Raw genomic sequence first — 23558 nt, 5'->3', positions numbered from 1 at the left:
TTTATAATATCAATAAAATACCCAGTAGACTCAACAGGTAAGACGCTTTGCAGAGTGAATGAACTGATAAATGTGATTTAAATTCATAATGGAGATGACTGCCTTCGATATTTTTAATGGGGCAAATGAAGACACTATTGTCTTTCTGACACGCTCCAAATATAAAAACTTCATAAGCCTCAAGTTGGTGAAAACATTTTCAACAGACAGATACATGATATGGTGGATTTGACAGGTGTTTTTAAGAACAGGAGCTCTTTAGAGGTGCAAGATAGCTCAGGGGTTTACAGATATATTAAAACTATGTGACAAAGTCTACAGTCATATTTGACACCCTGTGAAGGTCAAATTCAGGGCTGCCAACAGACCTGGGACACACTAATTCAAAGAGACTGACAGAAGTTTGTCCTGGCATTGGTTTACACTGAAAGTGCAATATTCCTGCCTTGCTTTCACCAAACAAGGTATTTGGTTTAAAGTATCCTGTGCGTGATTTTAAAAATATTCTCTCTAAAATCTACTGTTTAAAGCTTTGCTGCAGTTCAGGCTGAGTTGTTCAGTCTGACCTCTTTCTTACAATAGCGTCTAGTGTGATAATCACATTCATTTTACAGTCCATTTGCAACGCGATCACGCTGAATCAGAGAACAGATCTCTGGACCAGTCACATTCGTTGCTCTCATCAAGGAGGTAACAGGGTGATGCGCCCAGACTGGCCCTCACAACAGCCTCACTATCTTGATTTCCTGATGGTTCCCACAATGACGTAAAATCCTGATTCCTTGCAGTTTCTCCACTGTTACGTCCATCCTCCTGCTCCTTCTCCCAAACACACTGCACGTTTGGGCTGCTGTTGTGAGCAGGGCTTTGTTTTCTGGGCTTTGCTCTCGGTTGTGTTCTAGCTAGAGGAGTGGGAGGAATGAGCATTTCATTAATGCCCCCACATACAATCACAACAGCACTGCTTGTGCCACACCTGTGGATGACTTTTTCTGTTGGTGGAATATTCTGAGCTGCTGTCTGGACCTGCACAGGCAGCCGATCTCTTTTAGTTATCTCTGGATTCCAGAACCGTCGTTTAAGAGTAAACGTGCTGCTGCAACTGACAGAAGTGGTTTTGTCACAATGGCAAAGCGATTTAACGAGGGGGTTCAGTTTACACAGCGACGGGTTGATTTTAGCTGGTGTATGGCTTGCCAAGTCTAAAGATTCCTGACAGTCAGGAAGGGAACTGAGTCCAACAGCTGTGGAGCATCTGTAAGAGGCAGGAGACCCAGTTGTCACAATGGGGGTGGACTGAGAAGGAGGGATGAAGTGGAGCTGTGGTGTGACTGGTGGATTGTCCATGTCGTCACTTTTCTTCTGCTTCAGTTTGGGTTTGTTTGGCGTTACATGTGAAATATTCATCTGTTCACTCAAGCGGCGCTTATGTGACATCGGCAGACGTGTTTTTGTGATGCATCTGACCGTTCTGTTGGGCGTCTCTGTTGCCACGTCAACATTACTGAACAGGTCTGCGGAACAGTTGTATACCTCCATTTCACAGTGCTCCTCTTCCTCCTCATTTTCCTGATTGCATCCATCAGAACTTGTGTCTTTGGCATGAATGCTTACAGATGTCACATGATTCTTGCACAGCTGCTCAGAGAAATCATGTCCATCAGCTTCTATCCGTTCAGACGTGTTAGTGATATCCATCAGCGCCTGTAAATGGTCACCCTTAGAAGCATGACTGGACTGAATTGATGAGATCTTGTCCTGTGGTGTGATTTCTGGGGTGATTCTTGGCCTTTCTCTCTGATTGTGTGCATTTCTTTGGGATTCTGTTACATCACAGCCTTGTTTCTCACAAAAAAACTCTGTAAGACTATCAGATAAAGGCAAATCCTCCCAAGCCACAGAACCCAACATCAACGTTTCAGTGAGGTCTTTTGTAGAGAGCCACATTGCTCTGGAAATGTGGCCCAGTGAGCCAGGACTGACCTCTGAGCTCACGACTGAAGTGTTTCCAGGAGCTGTCTGGATAACTGAGTGTCTGTCTAACATCAGCTGGTCAGGAGATCCATGCCCTAAAGAAAAAGGTGACACTGCTGTCTCCTCAGATTCCTCGTGGTCTTTAGGACCATTTCCTTTTTGGAGATGTGATGAGTTGAACCTCTCTACTTGGCTATCATCTTCAATGTCCCGGTTACAGCCGTCTTGCTCCTGCTCTGCTGATGAAGTCACTAGTCCAAGTGATTGTTGCCATGGAGGAGTAGGAGCAAAGGTGGAGTCTGGGTGCTGTGAACTGAGAGAGAGCAGAGACATCTGTCAAGAAGTTTAAAACGGTGAATAAATAAATAAAATAAACTCTTCAATGACCAGAAAACTGCTAGATCAACTGGGAAAATTATAACTTTTTTCATTCAAGACTAAGGCCCTAACCCAAGACTAGGGGTGTGCTCATGCTCTCAATACCTTAGTGCTGAATCAGAAAGACGGCTGGTGGACCACAGTTCATCATTGCTGTAGCTACTTCCAGGAGAAGAATGAGGAATTACAAGCAGGGATGCTGGTGGAAATCTGGGAATTTCGCTGGCATCAGAAGATCCAAGCTCAAATTCTGCAGCTTTCTGAAGAAGACTCTGATAATAGCTAATGACCATGCAGCCCTCCAGGCCTGTAGCTTGAGGAAGAATCATCTGACTAGCAATAACGTGCGATTGGTCATTAATGCCAGATCCATTCTGAACAGCTCTCTTGATCCAAGGCTGAGGTTCACTTTCATGAAACTACAGGAAACAAACAAGAGCAGAGACTTAATCTGTCACTGTCAATTCCATTATTAATGGCTGAATATTGATGTCTAGAAGCAAATCAATTCAAACTGAACCTGTTTAACCACAAACAAATGGTTTGTAGAAGTTCTGGAATTTTTATAATAAGCTTAACACTAGGTTATGACATTATTGGCCTTCTAGACATTTGTTTTGACTGTTCAAGAAAAATTTATTGTATCCTGAACCAATCATATTTATCAGAGTCACTAAATAAAATGAAACTGTAATGCAAAAATGAAAATATTCAAATTTAATTGGAACTAATTAATTAATTTAAGAAAAGAAAGTTAGACCCAGTTTCAAACAGTTACCAAAGCACAAATACCTTAAATCCAAAGATAAAATGTCTGCCAATGAAACAGTCCTGGACAGCCTTCAGTAATAACGTGGACCTCCTTGATGTTCCAACTGGTTCATCCAGGTTAACCACTAACCTTTGAAATACAACCACAGAAATCAAAAAGCTAAACTTTAAAGTGAGGGAGACCATGTAAGGATTTGATAGCAGACTTAGTGGTTGGGCTTTAAATAAAAATAGTTAAGTTTAATAATTCATTTGACCAGCTCTCAGAGTCATTGCATCATTGTGAAGATGATAGCTAATGATGTAATCTGATGCAATGCTATTATTCTGTAACAATAAAAAGTCTTGGCACATTTCAGAAGTTGAATCATGCTTAAAGACAATTTGCTGTGCTAACCTCTGTAAAGCACTTGCATCAATGCCAAAAAACGGGTTCAAACATGTTCCAAACACGGTTACACCAAACATGCAGCCATCCCGGGCCACCTTCAGCGACAGCCGGTATCTGTGTTCCACCCGGTCCGCCGTGCAGCTGTAGCCACACCTGGAACATCTGCACCTGTGATCAGACAAATAAAGAGATTATGCTTGAGCCTCATCATGACCCCTCCCTCCTCTATAACAGTTTTTTTTAACCTGTCTCGCTGATCGATAGTAATCCTGCAGAAGCATCCTTTACAGCAGGGATAAAACACAGCAGTGTCCTGAACGGACAACACGACACAGTCCACCAGCGCCCGTCTGACGGATACCGTCATATTTCTGTGTCCCCACAGTCAATGAAGTTAATTACATGTTTCTTACGAAGCATGATTGGCGCTAACACAATAAGGACACGTGGATCCCGGTACCGGCTTCAAGCCCAACTTGTAAAATAAAATCTCTAAAGATCTCAACTAAACGCCAATACTCTAACGAGACGTCTTGTTCTTCCGTTGCTTTCGTTGTTTTCTTCTTCTTTGGTGTTTTCGTCACCCATTAACGCCACCTACCGTTTCCATGAGGCCACCACAAGTTCAATGCGAAATTCAAAAAATTTCCAATAAATAACAAGACGACGCTAAAAACAAGCGAATAGCAAAAGCAGTAGAGTCAACAAGCTGCTTTAAAATATTCAAAGACGCGCAGACATTACACAGTGCCTCGATTTAGCACCATTTGTTGGAAAATAACAGAATGATGTTGTTATTTTTGTTATTATAGCGTGGACAGAACCGAAAGTAGGAAATAACATATTCCTGCGTTTTTCCAACATGTTTTGAAGCGAATGAGCAGAGCTTTAGTGAAAATTTCTGCTATGATCATTTGATTATATTATAACGATATCTGTTCCGCATACGGGTTGGCAGAACGGACACACCTATCCCGACCATGAACGCAACACTTCCTGCGAATACTGGGGCACTCTTACTGGAAGTGCATAGGAAAATTGCTCACTCGCACTCTGCTGCAGCCTTCAGGGTAGAACATCTCCTTTCGACATGGAGTTAAGGTAATGTTGATCTTTGGGCATCTTAAATGTGACAGTAAGCTCGTCAGAGTAAATTAGTTGTGTTTTCTTTCAGGCGTCATGGCAATTGGATCATTTCTGTCCTGTTGATTTGGGGAAATGTGTTACCAGTTCTCGTTGGTATATATGGAGGATATACTTTCGGTACGACTCACTTTTAAACTCTTTACCAGACTCAGAAGACCATTCTTATGACCATTCTTTGTGCGTGCAGGTTTGGATGATCCAAACACGATAGTTCAAAATTTGGATTGTACCAATGACTTGATCGATACTATTTCTTGTGACGTGAAAGCGCCCAACTGCAGCCTCTACAGGTTACGTTTCTTGGAAGAAAATAAGTGAGTTGTTTTTCAATCTAATTCACTAAAATTGGGAGGGGGGTTGCATTTATTTTGCTGTGGATTCCTCTGAATTAACATGTTTTGTATTTAATAGGGACATAAACTGCAGCCAAGGTACTGCAGGGCGATGCAACTGTTCCCTGGACACTATTGACCTAATTTATGGTGCTACTCATACTGTGATTGTTTGGAAGGGCAATGAGAGTTTGGGCTCCACACACATGGACATAAGTGCTAGCAGTGAGTAGAAAGCAGAATAATCTACACATAGAGAATTTTGAGATTTATCAGGATCTAGGCTGATCAAAACCCATTATTCTACCTTTATTCTTCTACAGTAAAGCCCAGAGTCCCAACAGTTGTCTCAATCGGGAATTCCAAGGGAGTTATTGAAATCAAGTGGAAGTCAAACATGGAGGACCACTTGGTTGATAATTACTTGAAGGCCAATGTGACTTATTTTAAAAAAGGAGAGACAACAAAGGTAAGGGTAACCACGACGCCTCTTTATTTTACTTTGTTGTGGTGTTTATATAGTTATTTAAACTTTATGCCAGCTTTTTAGATTTGAAACACCGGCTATTGAACATGGTCTGAAAGTTAGCCAGCTACCCAGTCAAGATTTGGAGCCAAGTTCAACATATGTGGTCTGTGTGAGAAGTTACAGTGACTTGAGCGGGCGTTACAGTGACTGCAGTGCTGAGAAGGATTTCACAACGCGTGAGTTTGGGCTTTTTAAAGAAAAGATTTGTTGTAAAGACACTTGAATTTCTGCATGTTGCTACATGATGTTGCTTATCACTCTCTCACGCATCACATCCTGGCTACCAGCTGCAATTTATACATAGAGCCAGTCATTGTTGCTGACTACACCTCTCGTTCAGTTGCACAGAGCAGCTGAAAGCAGCTTTGTTCATGTATGGGTCTGTGTTGTTCTGACCCCCGGTTACACATTTATACTGTGTGTTGTGATGTTCCTCCACAGCCATGTCTGATGCTACTCTTGCCTTGATCATAATCACCAGCCTCAGCATCGCTTCAGTCCTCATCAGTAGTGTGGCATTCCTCTGTTTTGTAAAGTACGTTGCACATTTAAAATGTTTCCTCAGTTCTCTTTGTAAATCACATTAAATGCAGCTCTGTCATAATGTGCTCGCCTGCCATTTCCTGTTAACTTTTGACACATTTTGAATTACAGGTTAAAAGATTTGTGGTGGGACAAAATTGCCAAATGTCCAAAACCAAAACTTCTTCTTATCAGTCCGACTGAACAAATGGTGAAAGACCTGCATCCTCGGGTTTGAATTCACATTATTACTGCTCAACCACACAAACAACAGAATCAAACTTATTTTCTATGATCTGGGGGGAAAAGACATGTAAAAAGTGTTGTTTTCATTTGTTCTGTTTTCTTTTCAATGGAATATTCTGTAGATCCTGAAACCTGTGCCGCCCATTTTTTCTCTGGTCCATGTGGAACCTCTGGTGACAGATGACAGCAAGCTGTGGTCAGTGTGATCGCGTCTGTGCTCCGCATGTGTCCTTTCATTGGCTGTGTTTGTAACCCTGTCCTGTGTCTTCAGGTTGCTGGAGTCTGTAATCACAACAGGAGATCACCCTTCACCCTTCACCAGTATAAGCCCAATATCAACTCTCTTCACTGACAGGCTGTCAAACAGCAGTTCATGCTCCTCTCCCTCCAATCTTCATGTCAGAGCTGACGACAACGCTTTTAGATCGTGTGGGTTTGAAAACAAAAGTTATTCCATCGTCTTGCCCACTATCCCACAGCAGCAGGAGGGGTCAGAGGTCCAAACACAAGGCCAGTTGCTTTGCGACCCAGTGTATCATGGTGCTGATGGTGACAGTGTGATCTGCGATGGCCAGCAGCTGCCGGCACATCTGCTCCTTACTTCAGCCTCTCTGCCTCTCGTGGACACAGATATGTCCTATCAAGTACACAAGGCGGATTTTGACGTATTTCCGCAAGTAGGTATCTCCGCCTGCTCTTCGGTGTCTAGCATTGATAATGCAAGCGAAAAGTTCATTTTATGTGACGAGACTGGCATCTGCAGTGGTGGTCCATCAGGCTCAAACAGCCCTCTGCCCGTGGATTTCAGTTACCAGACCTTTCAGAGTCTGGTGGAGCCATCTGATGATCTGACATTAGAGAAGTGTAGCACTGACCTAAGTGGACATCCAGACAAGCTCCTTACTGCCACAACTGAATCCATCAGCCATACGGTGGTTTCCTGTTGCACTGATAATGCCCGCTGTGGCGCCGCCTCTCCAACCTTCCAAACACCCTTTTTGTCACTGCTCTCTGCTGACCAGTCAACACCAATGATTATTGACAGTGGCTACCAAAGCGTGGAGGCCACACATGTCTGGTAATGAAATGTTGAGAATGTGATTGTACTCTCAACTTAAGGTCACTATAGCAGAGCTTTACCTCCTTTTTTCCATCTTCTAAAAATATTTGGAGCTGGTGTAAATCTTTCACTTTTCCTCTGAATACACTGATGTTACACTGAAACTTTAGTAAGCTTCTCAACAAATGTGCAAATTTTTTGTAAATGCTTGGGAGTTAAAGGATAGTAGAAGCAGATCTGCAAGAAGGAAAGGGATGAGGAAGAAGACAGGAGGCAGAGATGATGTTGGGGTTCTCACTGGGACTAAGGAGGATGGAGAGGACCAAGAACAGCAGAGGGTTGGGTCCGATATTAACCAGTGTGTCACTAAATAATATGTATCCATAATGCAAAGCAGCAGGGAAATATTCATATTTAAATGGTACCAAGTTCATTTTGACCCTCTTGATGTTTCAACTGGTTCATCCAGGTTAACCACCAACCTTTAAGATACAAGCTCAGAAGTCAACAACATTATTCTCAGATTACAGAGAATAGATTAAAAGTTCTTTGTACTTGTTAAAATAGAGAATCAGTGAAGAAATGTACATGTAAATACATTGCTTGATTTATAAAGGGCCTAATTTACTGTGCTTAAACAGCTTATGGCAACTTTGAACTCTACTTTTCACTCTGTTATTCTACAAACACAGGGCACAGTAAATTACATGTTATTGTAATGTGCCTAATGGTGTGTAAAATGTCGTTGCGAGATTTTGATGGCAAGTGTTTGTCCTAAATAAAATCACTGACGGCATTTGTTTTGTTGTTTCGTTGAATATTGGAAGATTGTAACTATACACCAGCATCAGCCATTAGTGAGTCAGATCAAGGCTGAGGCTTTTAAAGAAGAAAAGATCAGCGGTAAACATGCGTCACTCTGAGTTTATTGCTAAACTACTCTCTTACAGTTGTTCTCTGGAACTGTGACTCACGTGACACAACAGTGTTACACGGAGTTTATACTCAAAATTCACAGGAAATAGCATCTCTGAAGTAGCAAAGCCTCAGTCAAGAGGTTACACAATCTTCTGTGCATGCCAGTACATGTGACGATGTCTGGTGGGTTCATGTGGACCCTCCTGCTCTTGGATCGGCTCAGTGACATTTAAGCAAAACACTTAAAAGTAAAAAACTGTTTTGATCTTTAACATACAGTATATAAATAGAGATCCAGCTCAGTGCAAGTTCTAGCCTGTAAGCTGTGAGCATGTGAGGTGATGGGAAGTGGGTGTTCATTGCAGGAAGCAATCCTCACCAACAGGTCCCAGGTGATCCTGGAGCAGAGCGATGTTCACAGACCCCGGTTGTGGAGTATCAGAACAGAAGACGCCTTCAGCTGATGTGTGTGCACATGCCACCATTCTCTCCACAGTATGGAGAGAACAGGATGTCAGGATGACTCCCTCAACTTTTAAGATTAATTCAATTCAATGCAGCCATCATTTTAGCTACTGTCCAACCTTCAGACCTATCAGACAGGATCATCTTAGCTACATCATCTTAGTGACCTCTACCACACTTAACACAATGGTTCTGATGGTGGTTCTGCATGAGAAAAACCTCATGTAACCAACCAGATTTCTGTTCTGGCTGAGTGACTAGAATTACTGGAGAAGCTCCACTTCCTGTAACTGGAAGGGAGGGGTAGGTCAGGTCTTTGATTGGAAGGATTTTTGGGAGGTAGGCTTACCTAAGGTACAGGAGGATTTGCGGTGTTATCGGTGAGGCTGTCCATGGTTGGTCTGCAGGTACTGAAGCAACATGCAGCACGGTGGTCGTCTGAGGCTGCGGCCATGGCTGGAGGAGCAGATTCAGTCTGGGAGATACCCTGGAGTCAGCTGGCTGGACCAGGTAAACCACACAGCAAGCTTTGAAATTGACGTGTTATTTTGAAAGTTAGTGTTTCTCCCTCTTTTCCCTAAACTAATCAGTCAGCACAAATCTTCCAAATCCCATGGAAACATGCAGCTCGTCATGGTTGGAGTATCGACCAAGATGCAACACTTTTCAGAAGTTGGGCCATGCACACTGGTAGGAGCCCAACTCATACTTTGAGTTTAACCTACTCCTACATTTGTCTTTGGCTTTATTATTATTCTTATAATCAACACTATAGTCATTATAATCACGTTTATTCTTATTACTGATGTTATTATTGTTGTTTTATTGTACTTTTACCTTACAACTGATCTATATATCTATATCTATTTTAATATCCAACAAGGTATTAAAAGTTAGTACCCAACTGAGAGATTAATGATTATAATAAGGTTATTTTCATCATTCCATATCTCAGTTACAGGTCTTATTACTACAAAACTGTCATTTCTGTACATGCAAAGGAAATGTTCAGAAAAGCTGTAGTGATACATGAAACCATTCCCATCTTGGGAAAATCTTCATGGGAAAACTCAGCTTCTTCTGCTGTTTTTGGAGATCATGTTGCTGCCAAAGTCCAGTAACGGTTGTCAAGGGAATGGGAATAAATAGGAATGAGAGAACCAAAAAATTCTTCAGACTAAATGAATCACAGGAAGAATGTTGTAGCTAATACATGGACATGCAGTTGATCTTTGCTTTACCTATAGAAACACACTTACATACCACGACTTCTCACTTCAGTGTCTCTCTTCCTGGTCACGTCAGGACGCTACCATCCAGGAAAAGACAAACCAGACCCAAAGACGTGGAAGGCAAATTTCCGTTGTGCCTTGAACTCTCTGCCTGATGTGTGTGAGCTCCACGAGCACAGCAGGAAGAGGGGCAACAATGCCTTCCGGGTGTACAGGATGATGCCCAGCATGCAGCCGCGGAGACGCAGGAGAGGTGACGAGTGCATTTGTAAAGAGTCCAAGCCGTTTAGGCTCATTTACACAGACCAGCTCAGTGGGGACAGTTCTGAACAATTTATTCTTGTGATCATCTTACAGCGACTCTTCTGTCCCTCTCAGGGTTGCGGCTGTTCAGCAGACCTGAAGGAAGACCGCCACGTCTACGTGATGCTGCTGAAGGTGAATTCTCTGCTTGGCAACCCTGTTCCACCAGAACCATCTCAGAGCCAACGCAGAAGGATGACACACCCTCAGAAGACTCCCTAGACAACTGTCAACTACACAGTGAGGCGCCGCTTCTGCTGGTGTTGTTGTTGCCTGTTGTCTGATGATGATGATGGGTGGGATTGTCGTCCTGCAGGTACGTGGGAGGCCAAACCAGAAGAGCTGGAGCAGAACGAGGCCGTCTTCAACGTAAACCACATTCGGGTTAACTGAACTGGCACTTGTTGCATATGCTTGGAAGGCAGTTGGGACTCCTCATGTTTTATCTTCTCTTTTCTCATGTAGATAATGGACCATGTCAGCAACACTGGCCTGTGGAACCAGAGTGGAGAGCAGAGAGGATGGAAAACACACACGCTGTGGGACCAGTGGCACTGTATGATCCTGGTTTCCTTTACTTCACTTCTGGTCTAAAAGTTTGATCGTTTCTTACCAGCAACTCTTTAAGCTAGCCTTTGTAGCAGCAGCTGCCTGGGATGGATTTGTGTTTGTATGATCTCTTTCTTTTGCAGGTGCTGCTGAGGACAATCCTTACTGTCTGCACACAGACCACAACAGTGACCTGTTTGGTCCAAACTACCTCAGGGAACTGTCTGACTGGTCCACCCATCAGCAAACACTGATACCATAGCTGGATGGACAGATATTCTCCTCTCTAGAGTTGCCTCACGTTTTCTCAGAGCCTTCTCGTTGACCTTGAGTCACTCGTCCTGACATTGAACGTTGATTAAGAGAGACAGAGTTCCTCCTCTGCTGAGGCGGAGATCCTGTTCCAAGCCAAGCTTCACCTCTGTCATCATGGGATCAGCTTCACAACGGTCCAGAGCCGACCCCAAGCTCACAGATCACATTTCACATGCACGCAGCATCGCTTGTTCTGCTGTTTAACCAGCATAGATGAGCAACACAGCCTCTGGTTTCAACAGTAGTTTCACCTTTGCTCTTTATCTTCTCAATATCATCATAGATTTACTTGGTTTAAATGAGTTTTCAGTTCAAACATTTTGTCAATAATTCATTCAAATCTTACACATGCAAAAGAAATCAAAGAAATTAGACTTTCAATCCTGTTTTTTATTTTTATATATATGAAACTCATGGTTTTGGCTCCTAATTTATTTGAGGAACCTTATGTGCACCAACAGTTTATAATCATGTCTCGAACTTGAGCAAGTTCTATTTTGACAAGCATTCTGCAAATTTCATCTACCCAATAAATGAGTACTGAACATTCCTATAATCATCATTTGAACTGGCCCTTTCAACCACATCTGAATATATTTAGAATAATGATTAATGGTCACTCCAATAAACACACTTTTTAATCAAACAAGAACAATTAACATTTATTTTAATTTGGAAACCAAAAATGCAGAAAGACAGGTGAGCTTTCCTTAAAGTGGGAATGGAATACCGAGCAGTTCCTGAGGAAGGGGAAATGCAAAATCCCAAATTTCCTTCCCAGTAAAGAAAAATAAGCAGAAATATGCATCAACCTTAATATATATAACGCACAAATCTGATGTTTTTACAATATCATCATAAAACAAGTCTTATGACCGCAATCATAGTATGAAAGGAAACCCTTTCAGGTGACATTCAGTCAGTCCTATAGCACAGCCTGCTGGTCACATTGTATACTGCAACACCCGGACATCTACACGTACACGGCATCGTGTCCAAGCAGGGCAACAAAAAGACAACAGAGGTCGACAAAGACGCATTGTACAATGACTCATGATTACAAATGTGAATATATTATCAAGTTGCCTGGCAAATACACCGAACAGATCATTCTTGGATGAGAAATATCAGAACAACACCAATGTACACAGACATATGCTCGCTTTGATCCAAAACAACCACTTTCTGTCGTTGGAGTAATAAATCATACAATGTGTATGAAAGACAATTACATCTATTAACAGATCCTGGCCTGCTGGTATGTTGGCACCTTGTACAATCAACTGAGTAGTGATGAACAGCATGATCTATGAGCTCAAACAGGTGAGATCATGCCTTTGGTCACTGCGCTGCTGCAAAGGTATTTCCTGGAAACGGAGCCTGGATCATAGATTTGGACGATGTGAGACAATACTGACGGACATGTCTGCACCAGTTGGCTGAATGTAAGCGTGACAACAAAAATTCTGGCTGGATCGTTATTACATCTGACTGATCAGGTAAGAGCTGCACTTAATCAGCTTTCTCTTTAGAAAGGAAAATTACATCTCCCACAAAATAGGAGGGTTAGGTTTGTACAGATAAATAGAGATTTTTTTAATATTCCTAGAGAATCAGTGGGACATTCTTCATCACATGTCAACATCATAACATCTACAATGAAATTAGGTGACTATTGTGCAACAAAGGTGGGTCAAAGTAGCGTGAAGTTGTTTTTCAGAGGCTGAACATTCTTGACACTGCAGAAGTTACGTGTGCATGGATTTAAAGAGACGAATGAGATGAAATAAACATGGTTGAAAGCATGGTTTTAGTATACGTCAAACGGTTTGCATTTGCACTTAATTTTGTGTCATCTTCAGGGAAGGAAGTAGAAAGGGAAGGAGCAAAGATGTATCGTAAGCACAAAACGCAGATGCGGCTATGAAGCAACAGAAATGGCAAAACTACATGAACCAGTACAGAAGATCTATAGAGGCTAATTACAAAACCTTACTGAGGAGCTTGTGACGAGACATACCAATACAATTGCCTCTGCAACAGGATTTACAGCCTATCTGACTGATGTCATTGTTGGTTGGCACCCAAACGGACGAAACATAGCACCCAAACAAAAAGGTGGTTCAGAATTTTTCATTAATCACTTTCAAGCAAAACTTTGCTGGTTCCAGATTCCTGTTGTAAAATGTTGCTGCCTTTCAAAGCATAATTTTCTGTTAAGACTGCAAAATTACTCAAAGGAGGCCAAAATCAGACATCGGATGAGGTAAAAGACGCACGGCTCTACCTGAAGCTGCTGACTCAGCATCTACAGCAGCATCAACCCAGCAAGCAGAACAAAAGAAACAAAAAGACTGAGTAGGAAGTTGGTTGTTTATTAAAATTCTAGATTTAACCTAAACAAGTGTATAAAAAAACAGTTGAAATGAAAGCTAAATTCCTAAGCGTGAGTGTACAACGCGCACTCCAGTGTACTCTACTCAGTTCAAGTTTATTACAAGACAGCAAAGAGAACTGGTGGCCTGTCGGAGTCAAAGACGGCGCGTGTCCTAGCCACCTCCACCTGTCCTTAGATAAACCTCTGAGAATAACGATGGAAACGCAACGTTCCAAATCTCCAACGTGGCCCTGCCACCATGAGGTCCGTTAAATCAGATAATAAATACAGGCATCTGAATGCGCTACAGCGGAAAATATCTTCCAAACTCTATTCTTCATGCACACACATGCACGCACGCACATGTCTGAAATTTGGAGCTTTTTAACCCTCTTTGTCTACTCAACAGTCACTCAGTACAGTGCAACAGTATGGCAGCAAATGAACAGCAGTGCTTTCATTAAAAAATAAGAATGGAAAATAAAAATATGCACAACATGATGGGGAGAAAAGCAGTAGATTCATCTTTTGGTCCTGTGTCTGTGATAGACACAACTGCTTTTTGAAAATGCTTCCTCATATCTACAACAGCAGATTCCACGAGACTGGAGGGCTGTGAGGGGGAAAGAAGTGGGACAAACATTAGCACGTGTAGCAGCATGGCGTCCTGACAACACAAATCATACCGGTGGGCTGAACTGTATTAAATAAGCACCAAGGGAGAGCCAGCAGCAACAAGCAGGACCAACTACAGTTCTACAAGAGGTAAACAAAACCCCCAGGACAGAAAATGGAACGGCCCTGAAAAATTAAACCCCAACAGCTGCGTCACTGTCAAAATATGAAGCCTCTCTCAGCAACAGCTGAGCCTTTAAACATGAAGTTAATTTCTTTACAGGGAGGGGGGAATTCCCCTTATTTACACACCACAAACAGAAGTCAAGCATGTAGGCTTGCATGATTTCACTTCATTTCTCAGATGTGTCACCCTTCACACAAGCTGGAGGCTCAATTTCTAGTGAAAGAGGAAAAATATGTGCTTTCATTCCCGGAAGTAGCAGACATGCTGCATGGGGCTTATCAGTTATTATCCTGAACACCGCACTGCAAATGTAAGGTATTTTTGGAATCTACGGGTGTAGATCATGTCTCAGCTAGGCTTCGGGGTGGTAGCAGCAGTGCTTATGTTTTACCTTGTTACAACTGGGATGCTTCTGACCCTCCGTGTGCGTAGCCCCCCTTCGATTTCATCTGGGCCTGAACGAGGTCCACCTAGTGACGCAACAGTGTAAATGTTAGTGCACAAGTGTTTGCAGTACTCTTGTGAGGGCACAAATGAGAACTCACTGAAGCAAGGCCCAGGCCCATTTCCCCCGAGCCTACGTGTGTGGTGTGAACAAAGTTGGTTGGCTCCCCGATCATGGAGCGGTCGATCCGTCGCCGTCGTTTCTGTAAAAACAGGCCACACACACCTTTAAAGCTCAGATATGAAATGCAGAATGTACAGTGAGAAAACGAGCCACAAACCATGCCAATGTGTCCTGTTGTCTTCCTAAAACCTAAACGCTCTCTTTTAAATGTGTCGACATCTATCGGGTGTTTTATCTTATCTCGCAGCAGACGAGCTGGCGCCACTGAAACCTGCAACAGGCTGCAGCCTGGCACAGTAATAATCCCTCATATTGTCAATCGAAGAGCTATAAAAGGTTAGATTGTGGTAAGATGGAAGCCCTGTCACTTTCTATTTTTATCTGCAATAAAACAGGTGTGTATGTGTGACAGTAAGGAAAGCTGTTACATAAACCGTTGTTTAGTGGTCGGTTCAAAGAACATTTATTGTGTCCATGATAGTCTTGATATGACACAATGTGAGTGGAGTCATGTAGTCGTGTGAAAGGTTGCTAAAACGGGACAGATCAGACCAGGATCACCCATTTGGGTGAGGTTCTATCATGTTTCTATCATGATTGATGTTTTGGATAGGCAAGAAGAGGAGGAGTGGTAACATAACTCAGAATCCAACTGAACCAGTGGTAGGGCACATTTCGCGCCCACGTTCAAATCACTGAAAAACACTGCCGCTGTGCACAAAGCTGGGCCAACCTATCTGACATCCATGTTCTCAGACTCACCGGCTGTGGTTGTTCAGCAATGCAGCAGCTGAAACAAACCCAGAACTCAGTCATTCTGTGGCCGCCAGAGAAGCCGCAGCAGTTTCCTCTCAGCTCAGACGTCTCTCAGCGTCCCTCTTCCTGTTTGTCGTCAGAACCACAAATGCAGATTGCACGACAGACGTGGACAGCCGGATTCTCCCAGTCGAGCCTCTGAAGTCTTCTCCCAAAATGACCAGGAAAGTCTGTCAACACACACACAAGAAAGCATTTTCAGTGAGACGAATGATAAAGTACTCATGAATACCATAGTTATCTTTCATTGCAGAGTTTTCCGTGACAACAGGCCTTGATATTTCAGTCCTTTCTGCACTGCTGTACACACAAACATTTGGAAAATGCATTCTGATGTAATTTAGAACAACTATTTAAATAAAGCCTGCTGAACTGTTTGAGCTGTTTGAGTTAAATCTCGTTAAACTAACAGAACAAAAAGGCCAATCGTGTGAGAGCAACATAGACACAGATACAGCGTGTAAGTTACAGTGAATATTAACGCTGGAAAAAGTGAAAGGTATATTAACCACAACAAAACCTGTTGAAATTTAGACATTCATGAGTCAAATGATTAATAACTAGATTTTTAATTAATCATGGTAGACAGATCTGTGTGTGCCAAGTACAAATCTGGCAAGGATTGGTGGGTAAATAATGGAGATTAGCTCTCCCAAAAGAAACACTGACTGGTGCGATGGTAACTAAAGCTGACATCCTGACAGCGATCAGATTCTCTGGTTTGAGCCCCAAATCTCCCAGACCTGATCGCAATTTCCAAAAAAAATGATGGTTATGTAACCACCTTTGCACCGCTGCGGCAAAGACTCTTGCCTTCACACGGCGAGTGGAGCCAAAGCCACAGCCTGCTCCAACCGAGATCCCGGCGAATGGTTCAGAAACTGTTTTAGCTCAAATCAACCCGTTTAGCAGAACCGGGTCGTGGGCCACACCACATTATAAGGACACTAAGCCGTCTTTGCTCTCAAGCTAACATCCACTAGCATGCTGTTAGCAGATGCTCTGTGTTTTTTCCCACTATCTGACAGCTAGCTAGCCACGCTAATTGATAAACCCGTTTTCGTCAACGGGCTTTGGATTCAAAATACACAACATTACGAATTTGTGCTCTTTTGTGTGCCTTATTAAATCTGGTGGTAACATAATTTAGGAAAATGTAGATAACTTTAATTTCACAAACTTACCAAACGGCGGCTGGTTTGTGAGACGAGAACGAGCGAACGATCGACTGAACGCTAAAAGAAGGCAAAAAACCAGGAACTGAGCAGGCCCGTGATGTCACTTAACTTCCGGTGTGTCGAGCTCCTCTTTCCGCCTTGACCCACGTTCCCCCTCATGTTTCATAGATACGGACGCAAGAACAGTAAAATAAACTTTAAGCGTTTCCCAAAATGAGGCCCCTGACAGAAGAAGAGACAAAAACTATGTTTGAGAAGCTGTCAAAATAGTAAGTATTCATTGGGCATTTTATCCAAATGTTGGTGTTTATCAACGATGTTAGCATCATTGTTAGCATTCGCTGCATAAACGTGTCTCTCCTCTCACAATAGCATCGGTGAAAACATTAAACTTCTCGTGGATCGACCTGACGGTACATACTGTTTTAGGCTCCATAACGACCGTGTGTACTACATGAGGTAACCCAGCACATGTGCACGCTTTGTGAACAATCGCTCGTCCATTCATTCTCTCATCGCATCTCTTTTTTTCTGTCCACAGTGAGAAAATTTTGAAGTTGGCCACAAACATCGCCAGGCAGAAGTTGGTCTCAGTTGGGACATGTTTTGGAAAGTTCACAAAGACCAGTAAATTTCGCCTGCACATCACAGCTCTGGACTTTCTAGCGCCATATGCAAAGGTGACTTTTTCTTTCTTTGAAATTGCACTATTTTTTGCTCTCTTCTAACTGCAGGTGTCTGATTAAGAGGATCAGAGGCCTTGTTAATGCTTTTTATTCTCTTTTCTGGAAAGTGTTCATTGTACCATTGTCAAGATAAGTGCTATTTTTGACTGTGATCATTTGTCAGAGTTGTAGTGAATGATAACAGACCTGATGTTGCCATGATATTCATTTTTAAAAGATAATACAAGTCATTTCACACTTGCACAAATTAAATGTTCAGTTATCAGTGATTTTCTACTGTTAAGAGGGTCTACATGAGTTCACCTTGACATATTTTTGGTATTGACAGAGAGGTCATATTTCACTTTGAGCACACTCAGAATTGTGGCAAGAATGTGTGTTAGTATTAGTAGACTACAGCAAAATACATTTTAGGTGTTCAGCCATAAAAGAAAGACAACAGTAAAAGACAAGTGTTCCCAGTATGACTGACTCAAAACTTTTTCTGCAGTTTAAGGTGTGGGTGAAACCTGGAGCAGAGCAGTCTTTTGTCTATGGGAACCACGTGCTAAAATCGGGGCTGGGGAGAATCACGGAGAACACCATGCAGTACCAAGGAGTTGTGGTCTACTCCATGGCAGATGTGCCCCTTGTAAGTTTTGCTGAGGCCTGACTGTTAATAGCATGTTGAGTACGTTTGATCTGTGCTCACTGTCCTCATAGGGTTTCGGTGTGGCAGCCAAGTCGACTCAGGAGTGTCGACGAGTGGATCCCATGTCCATAGTCGTGTTCCACCAGGCCGATGTGGGGGAATTTATTCGAAATGAAGATTCATTAACATAAGAGCAAATCAAAACTGGAGCTTGCTTTTTTTTTTTTTTTTTTTTAACAAAACATTTTATAATCATTAACTTTCTTGGAAATTACAGCTGCATTCTTACTTCAGAGGTGAAAATGTGGATTTAAGCATCGTAAAGGATAAAATTGGTCATTGTTTCCAGGATAAACTGTCAAAGCTCAGCTTGGTGATCTGAGCAGGATTCTCATTCGTTTGTGCTTCAAATAAACAGCAGAGACGTAGAATTTGGCATTTTATGCACTTTTTTGCAGGACAGAAAACTGAAAATTCATTAAAAACATTCTACAAAAGTCTGAATTGCAATGAGCAATAACATGATTCAGCATGTTCACTAATATTTATAGATGCTGTTGTATTCTTGAGCTTATAGAAATCAAATTTATTTTGAGGAATGACTATAAATTGAGTGTAGTAGTTTAAAGAAAATGTATAAAAATAAAGTCTCTGCTTTGAGAGCAAAATGAACAAAGGCCACTCCTAACTTTATTACAGGATAGAACCAGAGACAAAAGTTTTGTGCCACTAAATATTGTCATATTTGGTGGCACAGAAAACTTTTGTACTACCAAATATGACAATATCAGTGATGTTTGCCCAGAGATAGGACATTTTTCCCTCAGGTGTGTTCCCTTATGTTTTGGAAAAATTGGATTTGAAAAATTTGGAAAAGAGTTTCAATGTAATTTAGGCCTTATGTAGATGATGTTTGGCTTCTTTCTCAAACATGTTACTGTGTTATCTAGTTTTCTTAGACCATGTTAGTTTTTTTCAGAGTTCTCCATCTGTCCTTGAGGTTGACGTTGGTTCGGTCATTGAAGGAGTAATATGCTCTGATTTTACTCCAGTTGCCTACTCCAAATTTTCTAACACCTTCTATTAGCTTCTGTGTCTCAGCCTCTGTCCACATCTGCAACCCAAACAACAGGTTAAATTTCATTTCTCCAGCTAAATTCTAAAGAACCTTACTTGTTCTCACCCTCCTCCTCTGGCCCGACATTGGAGAGTTCTCATTGGTTGACTCTTTCAGAGAAGAGAAGCCTCAATATATCATCAAAATTTTGAAAGCAGATCAACATTGATAAAGAACAGAAGTCAGATCACATACCGCTGCCGTCCTTTCCGATATTAAATGAATCTTCCTCCCAGGTTTCCTTGCTCTCAGTTGCATTGTTGAAGAGGTGTTTCCTGTGTACAAAGGCAGATCTTACTGTTTAGCTTTCACAAACAAGTCCGATTCAGACCGGAACAGATATTTGATGGCAAATATAGGACACCAATTCAAGCTTAGCTTGACCTTACTCAGAAAGTCAAGACATTCCTGTGAATGTTTTCCAGAACTAAATATGGTTTTTCTCCACTTGCCATTTTGTCTTTGAAGAATCCTTCTGTTGGGAGTTTGTGTGAGGCGTGGAGCTTGTATGTGGGTGCAGGAGAGCGGGGGATGCACTGGGTGAGCTGTTCAGCGAAGAGTCGATAATACAGTCGACATCGTCATCACTGGTGTTGCTGCATGGAAAGATGCTTTTAACACATTCTGTCCATCTCTCAATCACTGATCTTTCACCTCGCCACAAACAAACCCAATGAGATCCTGTTTTGTGTCCGACTCAATTTCTATGTCTAAATCTATATCTGTGATTAGCTGTAATTTGTAAATGCAGTTTCAATCTCAAAACATGTTTCCAGTCTTACCAACTTCCTAAAGTCCAAGATTGAGGGGGTGTTTTCGGTATGGGATCCTTGGAAAGAAAAAAATAATACATCCATTCTATTATTCACTAGTCTTGAAAATTTAAAGAGCAGAAACTCTTTAAAAGGATTGTTTTGGTGAAAGTGAAATGTGACTTGTCTGGCTGACAGAATTGATGGCTGCTTGTTTATGTCTTTTCACTGGCGTGCTGGGGAAGGATGCAAAATCCTCGTCTTTGTTGTCTGAGGACGATTCTGACTCACTAATTCTGTGTGAGAAAGATCCAATATATTATTTCACAGTAAGAAGAAGGTAGTCTCCAACAGCCTATGTGCACTTTTATGGTCTATAGGAGAAATCCAGTGGGGGAAAAATGAAAGCTTCTTATAAAGACAGCTGCACCATGCACACATTCATGGCACTTTTTATTAAAAAGATGAGGCCATTTTAGTTGCCATTCAAGACCTTTGGAATCAGCAGAATGCTAACTGAAGCCTTATGTTATTACTGATAAAATGTAATTGTGTATTTAATGACACTTTCAGCTTAGATATGTACCTCCTGGAGCCATATCTGATCCGTGTTGGTGCATCAAACTTGTGTTCTATTTCTGGGCTCTGTGGCTCTGCCCCACTGGGTGCAACGGCAGCAGGGGGAAGCTCTTCTGCTCCAGCTACAGGTTCCACTTCCTCAAAGGCAGGGGTGCACTGTGAGCTCCCTTGGCTGTCTGGCTCCACAACGAGTTGTGCCACAGTATAAAGCCGCCTTCTTCTTCCCTTCTGCACTGAGGCTGTTTTGGAGCTTGACCCTGTCTGTATCTGAGGATCAGCATCAATTTGTGTTGGTTCATCTGCTGGTGAAGCCTCCATGGGGCTGCTTGAGGCTCCCTGGTATGGCACATCCTGATCTGCATCCTGATTGGTGCACTTTTGGAGACCGAGAGATAAATCCTCTTTTGTCGCCTCCATTTTCACTTGAGTGAATGTTTTGTCATGTAAACCTGTCACCAAACTCCTGTAAACTGCTTCTAGTCTGGATATGGTGACAATGGACAGATCACTGGCACATTGGGGAAAAAGAACATAAGAAGAGTGTTTAGTTCAAAGAAGATAGAATGTATTAAATATTTTTTAAAATATGATCTGAATGCCTGTCTGTTTTTAGGTCACCCTTCATATTACATAATGAACATGAAATTACAATTTAATGACATTAATTACTCAATACTGTGATGAATAGAGAGTTGCATATGGTCTAGCTACCCTCTATTCTCTACAAAATATAAGCCTTCCTCCAATGTATCATAAAATAATGTTCAACAATTAATACATTGTACTTTTGAGAGAATCAAAACAATAAGAAATGATTAAGATACTTGAAAACAAGGAGAGAGCCTACCATGGAGCAAAGAGTGCACTGGTATTCTGTTGTGGATTAGAAGATGGACCAGGTTCACACACTTCATCAAGGTCACCTGCATTGTCACCCGAATTTGCCAGTCTCTTATCAATACACACCGCTGCAGCCTGTTTCAGCAACATACAAATAATAATGTAAAGAAACAAATCAACAATTTTGGTCTGGCTTTGTCAGTCATGTAAATTTAATGTACTGAAAAGACCTTGCAGAGAAAAGGAAGTCTCAATGGGCAGATCTTCTGACAAAAGACCACGATCTCCTGCATGAAGTGCTGGAAATCAACCTGATCAATGACTGGATGGGATTTACTTTTCATTTTGATGAGGCCCATGAAGATAGCTTTCTGCAGGAAACACAAACAACTTTTACAGCTGACCAATCCGGGTATTACCAACTGAGCCACTACACTTTCACTAACATCTACAAAAAGGTCACAAACAGGCAGGTAAAGATAAATGTTACCCTCTTAGCGACTAAATACTGGTAGCTAAAATGATGATGATGATATGATGGTAAACTCACATTGCCAACCATTGGTCTGGGGAAGTGTTTTTTTATCATCTCCTCTGCTTTCTTAAACATTCCATCCTTAACCAAAATCACCACAATCTAAAGACACAAAGGACATTTGTTACATTACAGTTTTGGAGAGTCTTTGGAACTTGGTGCTCCTCTTCCTCAGCATGATGATAACGTGTGCTGACACATAGTAGCAGTAACTGAAAATATTCAATCAACGGGGGAGCGAATAGTGAATAGTCAGAGGAATGAAAGTGTAAAGCAAAATACAAACTTACCAAGTCCCTTAGTGATGCATGTACACTGTTGTAGTCCTCCTGCTGAATGATAAAATCTTTGTTGAGAGCTTCCAGTAAACTCAGCACTGTCTCCAGACAATTGTTCTGCTCAAACGAGGCAGCTGCACAAAGAGTCAAAGATATTTAAGATATCACACAATGATCTCATGAGTAGTAAACATGGATGAAATTAGACTCAGCAATGATTTACAACGAAATGGCCATCAAACACGTCATGGACCCCGGTGCATTTTAGGGTTAAATATTCTATCATCTCAAATACCATCACATTCTTTTCTTGGGATAGATAGCATCGCTCTCCATTTGGATTGGAGATGCTGTTTTAGTTGAACTACATGGAGATTTCCAACACAGACAGACAAGGATATTATTACCAGAACTTCTGCCGTCATTGACCTGGTCCAGAAGCTGCAAAAGCCGAATTTGTATCCGAGTGTGAGAGGTGACCTCGTAGGGACGCTTCAAAATACCTGGATAACACCCATCAACGTGTGAAGAGCAGGAAAAAATACACACACTGGTTAATTCAGACGTTTCGTCTTGAATGAAGCAGATTGTCTCTTAAACATTAAAATCGCACTTCAAAAACGCTTAGCGGTTCTGTCACAAACTGCTTGATAACCAAATGGGCCAGTGCAACAATGATGGTTAACGAGGCTTGTAGCTGCTCGTTATCTTAACTAATCCATCACTAAAGTCGTTTCAGAGGTCAAAGTAATGTGAAGCACAACGATTCCAGATTAACCATCGCTGGTAATCCACCAATCAATGCTCCTGCCTCGCAATAAATAAATAAGACACGACCACAAGAAAGCAGCATTACATATTGAAGGGAGAAACCACGAAGACTTTAAACCTGAGCACACGCAGTGAATAAAATTGCAGTTTCAAGCTAGCAAGACCAAAGGTGGCAGCTCGTCTGATGCATACCTTCAAACACATGTACAATGTCCAAGAAATCCTCCCTCTGATCCCTCTGGAAGAATTGTAGCCCCAGAGAGAAATAATAATCCAACAACCAACGGTTAACCACACGTTCGATGTCGCTTTGGCGGCTGATGATAACTTCTTTTGCCGCCATGTTCATCGAAGATACTTGTTGTCCGGGCTCGCGACTGGAGACGGGAAAAAAGACGGGCCCGCCTCTACGTCGCTCTGATTGGCTCTCTAACTGTTTCTGTGACCAATCGAAAAAGCCAATATTTCTTTCTTCTATTATTTAAATAGACAAGTTC

At 41.9% G+C, this 23558-nt stretch overlaps 6 protein-coding genes across 11 annotated transcripts; 3 read left to right on the top strand and 3 right to left on the bottom strand.

Annotated features, from left to right (window-relative positions):
• Positions 1–99: 99 nt before the first annotated feature.
• On the bottom strand, positions 100–4067 carry ddias (DNA damage-induced apoptosis suppressor). Its single transcript, XM_057025170.1, has 5 exons — positions 3760–4067; positions 3521–3682; positions 3145–3253; positions 2458–2771; positions 100–2287 (listed from the first exon to the last, which is right to left on the bottom strand). The coding sequence occupies exons 1-5, from the start codon at positions 3879–3881 to the stop codon at positions 631–633; spliced, it is 2364 nt and encodes a 787-aa protein (XP_056881150.1). The 5' UTR covers positions 3882–4067; the 3' UTR covers positions 100–630.
• Positions 4068–4331: 264 nt separating this feature from the next.
• LOC130521551 (uncharacterized) lies at positions 4332–8145 on the top strand. The gene is made up of 10 exons (XM_057025179.1): positions 4332–4615; positions 4689–4777; positions 4848–4974; positions 5072–5217; positions 5316–5461; positions 5535–5697; positions 5963–6056; positions 6176–6275; positions 6412–6485; positions 6561–8145. The coding sequence occupies exons 1-10, from the start codon at positions 4605–4607 to the stop codon at positions 7369–7371; spliced, it is 1761 nt and encodes a 586-aa protein (XP_056881159.1). The 5' UTR covers positions 4332–4604; the 3' UTR covers positions 7372–8145.
• Positions 8146–8345: 200 nt separating this feature from the next.
• Positions 8346–11680, top strand: irf1a (interferon regulatory factor 1a). Of its 4 annotated transcripts, none has more exons than XM_057025214.1 (7): positions 8346–9242; positions 9323–9422; positions 10038–10217; positions 10343–10507; positions 10584–10636; positions 10733–10823; positions 10960–11680. In XM_057025214.1, the coding sequence occupies exons 1-7, from the start codon at positions 9153–9155 to the stop codon at positions 11076–11078; spliced, it is 798 nt and encodes a 265-aa protein (XP_056881194.1). In that variant the 5' UTR covers positions 8346–9152; the 3' UTR covers positions 11079–11680. The 4 variants fall into 4 exon arrangements, with proteins under 4 accessions (XP_056881194.1, XP_056881192.1, XP_056881193.1 ...); XM_057025212.1 differs by having other exon boundaries at positions 10733–10855; XM_057025213.1 differs by having other exon boundaries at positions 10014–10217.
• Positions 11681–13490: 1810 nt separating this feature from the next.
• cdc42se2 (CDC42 small effector 2) lies at positions 13491–17015 on the bottom strand. The gene is made up of 5 exons (XM_057025238.1): positions 16879–17015; positions 15641–15864; positions 14856–14957; positions 14702–14780; positions 13491–14121 (listed from the first exon to the last, which is right to left on the bottom strand). The coding sequence occupies exons 2-4, from the start codon at positions 15692–15694 to the stop codon at positions 14706–14708; spliced, it is 231 nt and encodes a 76-aa protein (XP_056881218.1). The 5' UTR covers positions 15695–15864; positions 16879–17015; the 3' UTR covers positions 13491–14121; positions 14702–14705.
• On the top strand, positions 16900–18419 carry nip7 (NIP7 nucleolar pre-rRNA processing protein). The gene is made up of 5 exons (XM_057025237.1): positions 16900–17141; positions 17245–17331; positions 17414–17552; positions 18049–18189; positions 18261–18419. Exons 1-5 carry the CDS (start codon positions 17086–17088, stop codon positions 18378–18380), a joined length of 543 nt encoding a protein of 180 aa, XP_056881217.1. The 5' UTR covers positions 16900–17085; the 3' UTR covers positions 18381–18419.
• On the bottom strand, positions 17631–23521 carry terfa (telomeric repeat binding factor a). Of its 3 annotated transcripts, none has more exons than XM_057025177.1 (13): positions 23254–23521; positions 22698–22793; positions 22303–22424; positions 22028–22114; positions 21708–21848; positions 21485–21612; positions 20645–21145; positions 20255–20354; positions 20089–20135; positions 19759–19902; positions 19502–19581; positions 19363–19416; positions 17631–19303 (listed from the first exon to the last, which is right to left on the bottom strand). In XM_057025177.1, the coding sequence occupies exons 1-13, from the start codon at positions 23408–23410 to the stop codon at positions 19287–19289; spliced, it is 1674 nt and encodes a 557-aa protein (XP_056881157.1). In that variant the 5' UTR covers positions 23411–23521; the 3' UTR covers positions 17631–19286. The 3 variants fall into 3 exon arrangements, with proteins under 3 accessions (XP_056881157.1, XP_056881156.1, XP_056881158.1); XM_057025176.1 differs by having other exon boundaries at positions 19373–19416; XM_057025178.1 differs by lacking the exons at positions 20089–20135; positions 20255–20354 and having other exon boundaries at positions 19373–19416.
• Between the last annotated feature and the right edge of the window lie 37 nt (positions 23522–23558).

This window comes from Takifugu flavidus, chromosome 2 (genome assembly GCF_003711565.1).
Source record: "Takifugu flavidus isolate HTHZ2018 chromosome 2, ASM371156v2, whole genome shotgun sequence".
Taxonomy (NCBI): domain Eukaryota; kingdom Metazoa; phylum Chordata; class Actinopteri; order Tetraodontiformes; family Tetraodontidae; genus Takifugu; species Takifugu flavidus.
Note: the sequence above shows the minus strand (reverse complement) of the source record. Positions and strands in the feature narration are given on the sequence as shown.

Bases quoted from the DNA above. Each gene is read 5' to 3' on its own strand.
- ddias (XM_057025170.1), bottom strand. From the start codon at position 3,881: ATGACGGTATCCGTCAGACGGGCGCTGGTGGACTGTGTCGTGTTGTCC. The intron at 3,254-3,520 runs GTTAGCACAGCA...TGTATTTCAAAG, and splicing joins GATGCAAGTGCTTTACAGAG to GTTAGTGGTTAACCTGGATG. The intron at 2,288-2,457 runs GTATTGAGAGCA...GCTCTCTCTCAG, and splicing joins CTTTCTGATTCAGCACTAAG to TTCACAGCACCCAGACTCCA.
- nip7 (XM_057025237.1), top strand. From the start codon at position 17,086: ATGAGGCCCCTGACAGAAGAAGAGACAAAAACTATGTTTGAGAAGCTG. The intron at 17,332-17,413 runs GTAACCCAGCAC...TTCTGTCCACAG, and splicing joins GACCGTGTGTACTACATGAG to TGAGAAAATTTTGAAGTTGG. The intron at 18,190-18,260 runs GTAAGTTTTGCT...CTGTCCTCATAG, and splicing joins CCATGGCAGATGTGCCCCTT to GGTTTCGGTGTGGCAGCCAA.
- terfa (XM_057025176.1), bottom strand. From the start codon at position 23,410: ATGAACATGGCGGCAAAAGAAGTTATCATCAGCCGCCAAAGCGACATC. The intron at 22,794-23,253 runs GTATGCATCAGA...GGTGTTATCCAG, and splicing joins CATTGTACATGTGTTTGAAG to GTATTTTGAAGCGTCCCTAC. The intron at 20,136-20,254 runs GTCAGCCAGACA...TTTCTTTCCAAG, and splicing joins AACAAGCAGCCATCAATTCT to GATCCCATACCGAAAACACC.
- irf1a (XM_057025211.1), top strand. From the start codon at position 9,153: ATGCAGCACGGTGGTCGTCTGAGGCTGCGGCCATGGCTGGAGGAGCAG. The intron at 9,423-10,013 runs GTAGGAGCCCAA...TTCTCACTTCAG, and splicing joins AAGTTGGGCCATGCACACTG to TGTCTCTCTTCCTGGTCACG. The intron at 10,856-10,959 runs GTCTAAAAGTTT...TTTCTTTTGCAG, and splicing joins TTTCCTTTACTTCACTTCTG to GTGCTGCTGAGGACAATCCT.
- LOC130521551 (XM_057025179.1), top strand. The intron at 5,218-5,315 runs GTGAGTAGAAAG...ATTCTTCTACAG, and splicing joins CATGGACATAAGTGCTAGCA to TAAAGCCCAGAGTCCCAACA. The intron at 5,462-5,534 runs GTAAGGGTAACC...ACTTTATGCCAG, and splicing joins AAAAAGGAGAGACAACAAAG to CTTTTTAGATTTGAAACACC.
- cdc42se2 (XM_057025238.1), bottom strand. From the start codon at position 15,694: ATGACTGAGTTCTGGGTTTGTTTCAGCTGCTGCATTGCTGAACAACCA. The intron at 14,958-15,640 runs GTGAGTCTGAGA...CTGTTTTTACAG, and splicing joins TTGCTGAACAACCACAGCCG to AAACGACGGCGACGGATCGA. The intron at 14,781-14,855 runs GTGAGTTCTCAT...TTGCGTCACTAG, and splicing joins TGGGCCTGGGCCTTGCTTCA to GTGGACCTCGTTCAGGCCCA.